Here is a 13,092-nt window from a genome sequence, read left to right on the forward strand (position 1 = left end):
CGTAAAGGTGTGTGTCGGAAGCAGGGAAGTTGGGAGCGATGGGAAAGTGACGCCCCTCCCCGGTTAACAAATGCAGTCCCTTGAAGCAGCAGATCTCTCCCAGCCTGCCACCCAGGAACAGTGTTCATCAAATCACTCACTCGTGCCCTCTCTTCAGATGCCTCGCCACCACCACCGCAGCCTCGCCCCACTGCTTTGCGCTAGACTGTTCTTCTACCGTAGTGGGTTGTGGGTAATGATCGGTGCAGACTGATCTGCGAAGGGTGGACATTTAAGGAAGTGAAATCTGACTTTTTGAGGTAATAACTGTAAACTAGCAGAGCTTCCTGTTGTAGGGAGTGGAATTTGAAGCAGCGTTAAGGGTAGTAAGTAGCAGGAGGCAGCAGGATCAGGTGCAAAATACTGGCCAGGTGAATGAATAAATCCAATATTTACATCATCTACAAAGCTATTTACAAGATGAACAGATTCTCAAAATACAGATTTGAATCTAAATCGAAAACGTAAGCCTCAATCAAGCCTACCCTGCCAAACCAACTATAGCACCGCCTTCCCTCCCCCCGCCCCCCCGTATAACAGGCTATGCGCCCCCCCACAGCCCCCCCCTCCCCACCCCCACACGCTCACATACCACCAACCAGGTTGGGGTATAACAGGCTATGCACCCCCACACGCCCCCCCCTCCCCACCCCCCACACGCTCACATACCAAACCAACTATAGCAGGTTGGGGTATAACAGGCTATGGACAGCCTCCCCACACGGCTCACATACCAAACCAACTATAGCAGGTGGGGTATAACAGGCTATGGACAGCCTCCCCACACAGCTCACATACCAGAGCTAGAACACTCCAGCTCACAAGTGCAACAGGTACCTTTATACCTATGGCCAAACCATTAACCACGGAGCTCTTTACCCAAATATGGCATATTAAATCATGTAACAGACATCTTCATTATACCCACATTTGCATATTCCGTCTAAATAAACATCTTAAACATTCCTGGCTTATCCTCAAAGCGGGAATACTTTCCATTAATGAATACACATTTCCTAACTATAGTTCTGCAGGCCAACAGTCAGTAAAACGTATTACTTATGGAGCCGTACATGGAGTTCCGAGATCCGCAAACTTCAAACACAGGATACATTACAATATGGAAATAAACAAACGTCTTTCTCTTCAGTGTAGCAAGTGTTCAGGTGCACCTGAACATCGCATCCATTTGGAGGATTGCAAAATTGTAATTTACTGCATTTAAATATGAAACTGAAATGCGTCACAATGCAACTTGACCAAACATTTCCTTGACACATAATTAGCCTTGTGCACAGTAAATACTCATGATACTGGTAAAAGAGGGAAAGAACAACAGTATATACATTTAGGAGTAAGGATTTACTAGATTTATGGGGAAACATGAACGCGCTAAACAATTTATAAGGATAATTAAATAATGCATGTCCGTGACGAGAGCTACTGAGTCAGCTTGTCACACTCCTACTCTGAAACTTTGATATGCCCATAGATTATATTATTGTTCAACAATATATTGAAAGATTTGCAAAAATAATTGTTTTTATATTTTCAATATTCATGTTGAAAATTGTCATTGAAATCACAATACTACTCATATTACAGAGCAATAGGTAAAGCTACATATAACACCAATTTTTGCTTTGTAGCATCTACAGATGAAACATTTCTGGACTCTGAGAGGAGGCTTGGGTAAGGCCAAAATGCCAGTTGTGCAACTGACTAGGTATCCCCTTTCCCGTCTCAAAATGCCACAGATGTTCCAACTTTATTCATTATTTTTGAATTACACTTTAAGTTACAAATGTCAAATACATGTCAACAATCCTTCCTCCAAAGGATCCTTCTATGGATTATATTTCGTGAAAATCACCAAAATCACGGTCCTGTTTTGTTCTAGTTTCACTAGGAATATAATGTGAACTTTCGCACCTCTGTTTCAAAGTTTCAGAACTTTTCTTTTGATATGTTCTCTTCCCTAATTTTTCCCTATTTTTTTGTTCTCTTTCAAGTGTCTTAAAGATAACTGACTTCCTGCTTGTCCTTTTCTTTTCTTCTGTCATTCTGTTCTGCTTTCTGGCTGATGTTACTATATTTGACCCCAGACTGGCAGTATGATGGTAAGGCCATAGATCTTTCTCTCTGTGAACAGACTGTAGCACTCTAATCTCCAGTTACAGCCTCATTCTGCTCATAAAGAAGCCTCATACAGCCTCATCTTTCATTACCACTCTACAATTTGCCCCCATTCTCCTTCTATCCCCCCCCATGACAGTACATCTATACATCTTGGATCGATGCATCTTGGATCGATACATCTTGGATCGATACATCTTGGATGGATACATCTTGGATCGATACATCCTGGATCTATACATCCTAGATCTATACATCCTAGATGATACATCTTGGATCGATACATCTTAGATCTGCTGTATACATATCTATACATCCTAGATCTATACATCTTAGATCTACTGTATACATCTTAGATCTATACATCTTACATTTACATTACATTTAAGTCATTTAGCAGACGCTCTTATCCAGAGCGACTTACATCTTAGATCTACTGTTTACATCTTAGATCGATACATCTTGGATCTATACATCCTAGATCTATTCAGTGTGTTCTGTCCAGTGTTGCTTCTAGACATAGTATAGCTGTGAACTCTATTGGTGCGTAACAGGAGATTACAGGTTCATGTTTTTTCTTCTCGTGTGTCTGTGAATTCCAGAATGCAAACTCTCCAGAACTGGTCCACCCGCCACCATTGTTGCCATAGATGAAGAGAGCCCCAATGGTATGTATTCTTTCCATGCAGCACTGTTGGAATAATGGTTCGATGCTGGGAAAATCATAAACTCTGGTTGAGTGAAAAGCACTCCAAGCACAGGCTTCAAGCTTGCAGTTCCAGACACAGAGCATTTGTATTTTCCAATGTAATAAAACAAAAAGACTAAAGGATGGTTCACTAAATATTAGTTCAGGAGGAGGATTCCGACCACTTAAACTCCACATTCTCTCTGTCCTAATTGTTTTCCTCGGTTGAGGGCTGAGCCATTACCAGTTTATGAGTGAATTTAAACGGGCCCACCAGGGTGGGAGGCAGCCATACATAGCATCTTTAACGCTAATGAGTGGAGCTGCTAATGCTGTTGGTTGTTGGGGCCATATTTGTCTCCCTCCCTTGACCTACCCCGGTGGCTCCGCGCGGGGCTGGCCCTGCCAGCCACATTACAAATGGTGTTCAGCGTGCTGCACAGCCAGGGACCCTCGCTGTAGTAGATCTCTCCGTTCTCTCCCCTCTTCCCATCTTTCCCTTCTTTCTCCACTCTGAGTCACTATTGGGTGTGGCAGCTGGGCCGGGCTAGGCCGGGCTTCGTTGCGTTCTGAGCTGTAATTGCGTTTGAACATTAGTGATGCATTTGACAGGTGTTAGCAGAGGTCAGTGGCTGGCTGTTGTTTCCCTATTGACTGCCCAATGAGCATCAGAGGTTTTCCACACTGATGCTCCTTGGCAACGGATGTCAGCAGGCAGAACCCTGCTCCTTCTCACTAGGGCTGTCTACTGCTCCTCGAGGTGGTGCCAGAACCAGGGTCAGAGTTGAGACATTGGATGGAGGGCAGGTATTTGTTTGGAGTATTTTCTCCGAACCGACTGTAACTCTTCTGCAGTTCTTTGGCTTATTGTCTCTGTCACACCTCTCTGGAGTTAATTTGACTTGCAGAATAAAGCTGACCAAAGCTAATATAGTGCTAATTTCTATTTGTAGAGGATGTATTTCTTACAATTTTCATGTCTTTGTGTCCAGTGTGAAGGAAGTTATAGGTAGTTTTGCGAGCCAACGCTAAGCTCGCATGCTAATGGTATCCACTAGTTCGTAAGACTCTGGGGAAGTAGATAAAGGGCCTCGTTGCCAAAATCCCAAAGTCTCCCTTTAATCCAGTATCAAGGAATTGCATAATTATTTTAGGGAGAGAGGTTGTGTGCAGGAGTCGGAATGTGTTTGCATTGAGAGTAAAGCAAATTAGAGAAAAGCCCTTAGTTTGACTCTCTCTTTGCCAAGCTCAGTGATGCCTTCAGGATTTAAGGTAATCTGTTCCTCATGTAACAGTAATTTACCTGTGATTTTCACCCCATACAGCGTGAGAGCTCATTTAATGGATGAAACATGCCTCAGCATCATATGAAATTACTTTTTATGTCGTTTAAGCCGTGCACTATACTTATCCGAAGCAATTGCAGTCGTGAATATATTTTATATCGGCACCACAAAAATGATGACATTTCTCATATAGTGACTGTGCATGGATCCACTGTCACTTTCTTTATTCTATATGATGGATTTCATGGGTCCCCATTTTCATTTTAAAGAGTTTGCTTTCTTCTGCAGGCATAAAAAACTTGTCTGAGCTTTGGAAAAACAGTTGAGAAATGACAGACCAAAGACCAAGAACCGTGTAGGACACAGATTAACATAGCTATTTAATCATTCTCCTCAAATATGTTCCAAAATTGAATTAAATCCACATTTTCCAGCTAGAAACGGAGAGGGAGTGTTGTCAAATCAGTGTTTTGTGAGATGATTATGGAGAATAGACCTCTCTGCAGACACCATAAAGATATCACCCCCCAAAATGAAAGCAAATCAGGTCAGCTGTAAATTGTGCACCCATTTTCTTAAAAAATTTGACTTGTCTCAGCAAATTCATGAGTTTTTTTCAGGTGTACTGTACCTCACTCCCTTCCAACAGCTAGAAATAAAAAATGAATAAATGTATAGCCCTGGCGACTTTTTATTATAAAGGGGCAGTTTTATGTGTGATTGCCAAGGAGCGGAAACCTAAAGTATGTGTCATTTGAAGATAGAACCTTAACAGACTTTGAAAATTGCTCTGCATTTCTCTGCACCTTCAACAGTAGACGCTGTGACATGGGGATTATTGCTAGATTACCTCCTCATTTCAGTTTTGTTCTCATATGGTCTTTTACTGTTTAGGCACAGTGGGGAGTGTCAGATGTGGATGATGGAGTCTGAGGTGTAGGGCTAGGGTGGATGATGGAGTCTGAGGTGTAGGGCTAGGGTGGATGATGGAATCTGAGGTGTAGGGCTAGGGTGGATGATGGAATCTGAGGTGTAGGGCTAGGGTGGATGATGGAATCTGAGGTGTAGGGCTAGGGTGGATGATGCAGGGGAAGTGGAGGGTCACTCTGGACTGGCCCAGAGATTAGCTGTCAGATTGCTGGGAGGTAGTGAGGTATCATCTCTCACTCACTCACTCACTCACTCACACACTCACTCACTCACACATGCGCGCGCACACACACACACACACACACACACACACACACACACACACACACACACACACACACACACACACAGAGACAGACAGACAGACAAAGCTCTGAGCCAGGAGAGAGGAGGTCAGCTGATCAACAACACCCGGGCCAATGTCAAGGTCCCTTTGAGTGTCCACAATAGCACAGGAGACAAAGGTGTCAAGAAGGGGGCGGAGCAGGCAACGAGAGGGATAGGAATCATTTGTGACATCATGAGGAAGGATATTGATCTAATAGGACCGTACTGAGTGTGAAAGGAAGCTTCTGAGAGGGACTGAGTCAGAGAGAGGTTGTGTGCAGGAGTCGGAATGTGTTTGCATTGGGAGTAAAGCAAATTAGAGAAAAGCCCTTAGTTTGACTCTCTATTGGCCAAGCTCAGTGATGACTTTTTTATTTACATTTTTTATTTAACCTTTATTTAACCTGGTAGGCCAGTTGAGAATAAGTTCTCATTTACAACTGTGCGACCTGGCCAAGATAAAGCAAAGCAGTGCGACAAAAACAACAACACAGAGTTACACATGGGATAAACAAACGTACAGTCAATAACAATAGAAACATCTGTATACAGTGTGTGCAAATGAAGGCAATAAATAGGCCAATAGTGGGGAAGTAATTACAATTTAGCAATTTACACTGGAGTGATATATGTGCAGATGAGGATATACAACTAGAAATACTGGTGTGCAAAAGAGCAGAAAAACAAAAACAAATATGGGGATGAGGTAGGTAGTTGGTTGGAAGGGCTATTTACAGATGGGCTGTGTACAGCTGCAGCGATTGGTAAGCTGCTCTGGCAGCTGACGCTTAAAGTTAGTGAGGGAGATATGTCTCCAACTTCAGTGATTTTTACAATTCGTTCCAGTCATTGTCAGCAGAGAACTGGAAGGAAAGGCGGCCAATGGAGGTGTTGGCTTTGGGGATGACCAGTGAAATATACCTACTGGAGCGTGTGCGGGTGGGTGATACTATGGTGACCAGTGAGCTGAGATAAGATGGAGCTTTACCTAGCAAAGACTTATAGATGACCTGGAGCCAGTGGGTTTGGTGACAAATATGTAGCGAGGACCAGCCAACGAGAGCATACAGGTAACAGTGGTGGGTAGTATATGGGGCTTTGGTGACAAAACGGATGGCACTGTGATAGACTGCATCCAATGTGCTGAGTAGAGTGTTGGAGGCTATTTTGTAATTGACATGGACAAAGTCAAGGATCGGTAGGATGGTCAGTTTTACGAGGGTATGTTTGGCAGCATGAGTGAAGGATGCTTTGTTGCGAAATAGGAATCTGATTCTTTATTTAATTTTGGATTGGAGATGCTTAATGTGAGTCTGGAAGGAGAGTTTACAGTCTAGCCAGACACCCAGGTATTTGTAGTCCACATATTCTAAATCAGAACTGTCCAGGATTTAAGGTAATCAGGATTTAAGGTAATCTGTTCCTCATGTAACAGTAATTTACCTGTGATTTTCACCCCATACAGTGTGGGAGCGACTTTCATTCTTAATTTAATGGATAAAACATGCCTCAGCATCATATGAAATTACTTTTTACGTAGTTTAAGCCATGCACTATACTTATCCGAAGCAATTGCAGTCATGAATATATTTTATATCGGCACCACAAAAATGATGATTTTTCTCATATAGTGACTGTGCATGGATCCACTGTCACTTTCTTTATTCTATATGATGGATTTCATGGGTCCCCATTTTCATTTTAAAGAGTTTGCTTTCTTCTGCAGGCATAAAAAACTTGTCTGAGCTTTGGAAAAACAGTTGAGAAATGACAGACCAAAGACCAAGAACCGTGTAGGACACAGATTAACATAGCTATTTAATCATTCTCCTCAAATATGTTCCAAAATTGAATTAAATCAACATTTTCCAGCTAGGAACAGAGAGGGAGTGTTGTCAAATCAGTGTTTTGTGAGATGATTATGGAGAATAGACCTATCTGCAGACACCATAAAGATATCACCCCCCAAAATGAAAGCAAATCAGGTCAGCTGTAAATTGTGTACCCATTTTCTTAAAACTTTTACTTGTCTCAGCAAATTCATGAGTATTTTCAAATCAAATAAAATTGTATTTGTCACATACCAATGTTTAGCTGATGTTATTGTGGGTGTTGCGAAATGCTTGTGTTTCTAGGTTCAACAGTTCAGTAATATCTAACAAGTAATATCTAACAATACACACAATCTAAAATAATGGAATGGAATAAAGAATATATAAATATTTGTACGAGAAATGTTAGAGCGGCATGGACTAATATACAGTAGAATAGGATAGAATACAGTATATACATATGAGATGAGTAATGCAAAATATATAAACATTATTAAAGTGACTAGCGTTCCATTATTAAAGTGGCCAGTGATTTCAAGTCTATGTATATAGGGCAGCAGCCTCTAATGTGATAGTGATGGCTATTTAACAATCTGATGGCCTTGATATAAGCTGTTTTTCAGTCTCTCGGTCCCAGCTTTGATGCACCTGTACTGACCTCACCTTCTGGATGATAGCGGGGTGAACAGGCAGTGGCTTGGGTGGTTGTTGTCCTTGATGATCTTTTTGGCCTTCCTGTGACACCGGGTGTTGTAGGTGTCCTGGAGGGCAGGTAGTTTGCCCCCGGTTATGTGTTGGGCAGACCACACCACCCTCTGGAGAGCCCTGCGGTTGTGGGCGGTGCAGTTGCCATACCAGCCGGTGATACAGCCCGACAGAATGCTCTCAATTGTGCATCTTTAAAAGTTTGTGAGGGTTTTAGGTGCCAAGTCAAATTTCTTTAGCCTCCTGAGGTTGAAGAGGCGCTGTTGCACCTTCTTCACCACACTGTCTGTGTGGGTGGACCATTTCAGTTTGTCAGTAATGTGCATGACAAGGAACTTGAAGCTTCCCACCTTCTCCACTGTGCTCCCATCGATGTGGAAAAGTCCACGATCAGCTCCTTTGTTTTGTTGACATTGGGTGAGAGGTTATTTTCCTGGCACCACACTCCCAGGGCCCTCAGCTCCACCATGTAGGTTGTCTCATCATTGTTGGTAATCAGGCCTACTACTGTTGTGTTGTTTGCAAACTTGATGATTGAGTTGGGGGTGTGCATGGCCCCAGTGTTGAGGATCAGCAAAGTGGAGGTGTTGTTTCCTACCTTCACCACCTGGGGGTGGCCCATCAGGAAGTCCGGGATCCAGTTCCACAGGGCGGGGTTCAGACTCAGGGCCTCGAGCTTAATGATGAGCTTGGAAGCTACTATGGTGTTGAATGCTGAGCTATAGTCAATGAACAGCATTCTTACATAGGTATGTCCAGATGGGATAGGGCAGTGTGCAGTGCGATGGCGATTGCATCATCTGTGGATCTATTGAGGCGTAAGCAAATTTAAGTGATTCTATGGTGTCAGGTAAGGTAGAGGTGATATGATCCTTGATTAGTCTCTCAAAGAACTTCATAATGACAAAAGTGAGTGCTACGGGGCGATAGTTATTTAGTTCAGTTACCTTTGCTTTCTTGGGTACAGGAACAAGGGTTGACATCTTGAAGCATGTCGGGACAACAGACTGGGATAGGGAGAGATTGAGTATGTCTGTAAACACTCCAGCTAGCAAGTATTTGATCCCCTGCTGATTTTGTACATTTGCCCACTGACAAAGAAATGATCAGTCTATAATTTTAATGGTAGGTTTATTTGAACAGTGAGAGACAGAATAACAACGAAAGAATCCAGAAAAACGCATGTCAAAAATGTTATAAATTGATTAGCATTTTAATGAGGGAAATAAGTATTTCACCGCTCTGCAAAACATGACTTAGTACTTGGTGGCAAAACCCTTGTTGGCAATCACAGAGGTCAAACGTTTCTTGTAGTTGGCCACCAGGTTTGCACACATCTCAGGAGGGATTTTGTCCCACTCCTCTTTGCAGATCTTCTCCAAGTCATTAAGGTTTCGAGGCTGACGTTTGGCAACTCAAACCTTCAGCTCCCTCCACAGATTTTCTATGGGATTAAGGTCTGGAGACTGGCTAGGCCACTCCAGGACCTTAATGTGCTTCTTCTTGAGCCACTCCTTTGTTGCCTTGGCCGTGTGTTTTGGGTCATTGTCATGCGGATTTCCCATCTACGACCCATTTTCAATGCCCTGGCTGAGGGAAGGAGGTTCTCACCCAAGATTTGACGGTACATGGCCCCGTCCATCGTCCCTTTGATGCGGTGAAGTTCTCCTGTCCCCTTAGCAGAAAAACACCTCCAAAGCATAATGTTTCCACCTCCATGTTTGACGGTGGGGATGGTGTTCTTGGGGTCATAGGCAGCATTCCTCCTCCTCCAAACACGGCGAGTTGAGTTGATGCCAAAGAGCTCCATTTTGGTCTCATCTGACCACAACACTTTCACCCAGTTGTCCTCTGAATCATTCAGATGTTCATTGGCAAACTTCAGACGGGCATGTCTGTATGCTTTCTTGTGCAGGGGGACCTTGCGGGCGCTGCAGGATTTCAGTCCTTCACGGTGTAGTGTGTTACCAATTGTTTTCTTGGTGACTATGGTCCCAGCTGCCTTGAGATCATTGATAAGATCCTCCCGTGTAGTTCTGGGCTGATTCCTCACCGTTCTCATGATCATTGCAACTCCTCGAGATGAGATCTTGCATGGAGTCCCAGGCCAAGGGAGTTCTTTTGTGTTTCTTCCATTTGCGAATAATCGCACCAACTGTTGTCATCTTCTCACCAAGCTGCTTGGCGATGGTCTTGTAGCCCATTCCAGCCTTGTGTGGGTCTACAATCTTGTCCCTGACATCCTTGGAGAGCTCTTTGGTCTTGGCCGTGGTGGAGAGTTTGGAATCTGATTGATTGATTGCTTCTGTGGACAGGTGTCTTTTATACAGGTAACAAGCTGAGATTAGGAGCACTCCCTTTAAGGGTGTGCTCCTAATTTCAGCTCGTTACCTGTATAAAAGACACCTGGGAGCCAGAAATCTTTATGATTGCGAGGGGGTCAAATACTTATTTCCCTCAATAAAATGCAAATCAATTTATAACATTTTTGGCATGCGTTTTTCTGGATTCTTTTGTTGTTATTCTGTCTCTCACTGTTCAAATAAACCTATCATTAAAATTATAGACTGATAATTTCTTTGTCAGTGGGCAAACGTACAAAATCAGCAGGGGATCAAATACTTTTTTCCCTCACTGTACGTCTCCTGTCTGAGCGGTTGAATCGCGACTCCACTTTGTCTCTATACTGACGTTTTGCCTGTTTGATTGCCTTACGGAGGGAATAACTACACTGTTTGTATTCAGCCATATGCCAAGTCATCTTGCCATGGTAAAATGCGATGGTTTGCGCTTTCCGTTTTGCACGAATGCTGCCATCTATCCACGGTTTCTGGTTAGGGTAGATATTTTTATATTTATTTTTTTACCCCGTTTTCTCCTCAATTTCGTGGTATCCAAATGATAGTTCCAGTCTTGTTTTTTCGCTGCAACTCCTGTAGTGACTCGCGAGAGGCGCAGGTCGAGAGCCATGTGTCCTCCGAAACACAACCCAGCCAAACCGCACTGCTTCTTGACACAATGCCCACTTAACCCGGAAGCCAGCCGCACTAATGTGTCGTAGGAAACACTGTACACCTGGTGACCGTGTCAGCGTGCAATGCGCCCAGACAGCCACAGGAGCCACTAGTGCGCGATGGGACAAGGACATCCCTGCCGGCCAAAACCTCCCCAAACCCGGACGATGCTGGGCCAATTGTGTGCCGCCCCATGGGTCTCCCGGTCGCGGCCGACTGCGAAAAAACGTGGAAGGGTAGGTTGTAATAGTCACAGTGGGTAGAACATCTTCTATGCACTTCCTGATAAACTCAGTCACCGTATCAGTGTGTTCATCTTTGTTGTTCTCGGAGGCTACCTGGGAACATATCCCAGTCCGTGTGATCCAAAAAATCTTGAAGTGTGGATTATGATTGGTCAGACCAGCGTTGAATTGTTCTTAGCACGGGTACTTCCTGTTTGAATTTCTGCCTATAGGAAGGAAGGAGAAAAATGAAGTCGTCATCAGATTTGCCGAAGGGAGGCCGGGGGTGGGCCTTGTAGGCATCCCAGAAGTTGGAGTAGCAGTGGTCGAGTATTTTAGCTTAGTGAGTGCTACAATCAATGTGTTGATTGAACTTCGGTAAGGTTTTTCACAAATTTGCTTTGTAAAATCCCCAGCTACAATAAATGTGGCCTCAGGATATGTGGTTTCCAGTTTGCATAAAGTCCAGTGAAGTTCTTTGAGGGTTGTCGTGGTATCGTCTTGAGGGAGAATATACACGGCTCTGACTATAACCTAAGAGAATTCTCTTGAGAGGTAATACGGTCTGCATTTGATTGTGATGTATTCTAGGTTGGGTGAATAAAAGGACTTATGTTCCTGTACGTTATCACAATCACACCATGAGTAGTTAATCATTAAACATACACCCCCGCCCTTCTTCTTCCCGAAGAGATATTTAATCCTGTCTGTGCAATGAACTGAGAACCCAACTGGCTGTCCAGACTCAGACAGTATATCCCAAGAGAGCCATGTTTCCGTGAAACAGAGTATGTTACAATCCCTGATGTCTCTCTGGAAGGAAATCCTCGCCCTGAGCTCGTCAACTTTATTATCCAGTGACTGAACATTAGCGATTAATATACTCGGAAGCACAGGGTGGTGTGCTTGCCTCCTGATTCAGACTAAAAGTCCATTCCTAGTACCTCTTTTCTGCCAGAGGGCTTTTGGAACAGCCTCTGGAATCAGTTCAATCGCCCTGGGGGGTACGAACAAAGGATCCGATTCGGGAAAGTTGTATTCCTGGTCGTAATGCTGGTGAGTTACCGCCGCTCTGATATCCAAAAGTTCTTCCCGGCTGTATTTAATAACACAAACAAATTATAGGGCTAATAATGTAAGAAATAACACATAAAAAAACTAAATACTGCAAAGTTTCCTAAGAGCTAGAAGCACAGCAGCCCTATCCATCTGCACCGTTTTCATGGATCATTGCTAGATTACCTTCTCATTTGAGTTTCGCTATCTTATGGTCTTTTACTGTTTAGGCACAGTGGCGAGTGTCTGGTGTGGATGATGGAATTTGAGGTTTGGGGCTAGTGTGGATGATGGAATCTGAGGTGTGGGGCTAATGTGGATGATGCAGGGGTAGTGGAGGGTCACTCTGGACTGGCCAGGAGATTAGGTGTCAGATTGCCGGGAGGTAGTGAGGTATCCTCACTCACTCACACACACACACAGACACACAGACACATACACACACACACACACACACACACACACACACACACACACACACACACACACACACACACACACACACACACACACACACACACACACACACAGAGACAGACAGACAGACAGACAAAGCTCTGAGCCAGGAGAGAGGAGGTCAGCTGATCAACAACACCCGGGCCAATGTCAAGGTCCCTTTGAGTGTCCACAATAGCACAGGAGACAAAGGTATCAAGAAGGGGGCGGAGCAGGCAACGAGAGGGATAGGAATCATTTGTGACATCATGAGGAAGGATATTGATCTCATAGGACCGTTCTGAGTGTGAAAGGAAGCTTCTGAGAGGGACTGAGTCAGAGAGAGGTTGTGTGCAGGAGTCGGAATGTGTTTGCATTGGGAGTAAAGCAAATTAGAGAAAAGCCCTTAGTTTGCCTTCA

The 13,092-nt window shown here is 43.8% G+C and overlaps 1 protein-coding gene across 1 annotated transcript in view; it reads left to right on the top strand.

The window, feature by feature from the left end:
* Nucleotides 1–1,697: 1,697 nt before the first annotated feature.
* The window catches only part of LOC106578947 (protocadherin-15), a 143,230-nt gene continuing 131,835 nt past the window's right edge, over nt 1,698–13,092 (top strand). The window contains exons 1-2 of the mRNA XM_082965525.1: nt 1,698–1,731; nt 2,778–2,843. Of these exons, the coding sequence (XP_082821651.1) occupies nt 1,698–1,731; nt 2,778–2,843 (100 nt within the window). The remainder of the gene's footprint in view (nt 1,732–2,777; nt 2,844–13,092) is intronic.

The sequence above is a fragment of the Salmo salar genome, chromosome 19 (genome assembly GCF_965601325.2).
Source record: "Salmo salar chromosome 19, fSalSal1, whole genome shotgun sequence".
Lineage (NCBI taxonomy): Eukaryota > Metazoa > Chordata > Actinopteri > Salmoniformes > Salmonidae > Salmo > Salmo salar.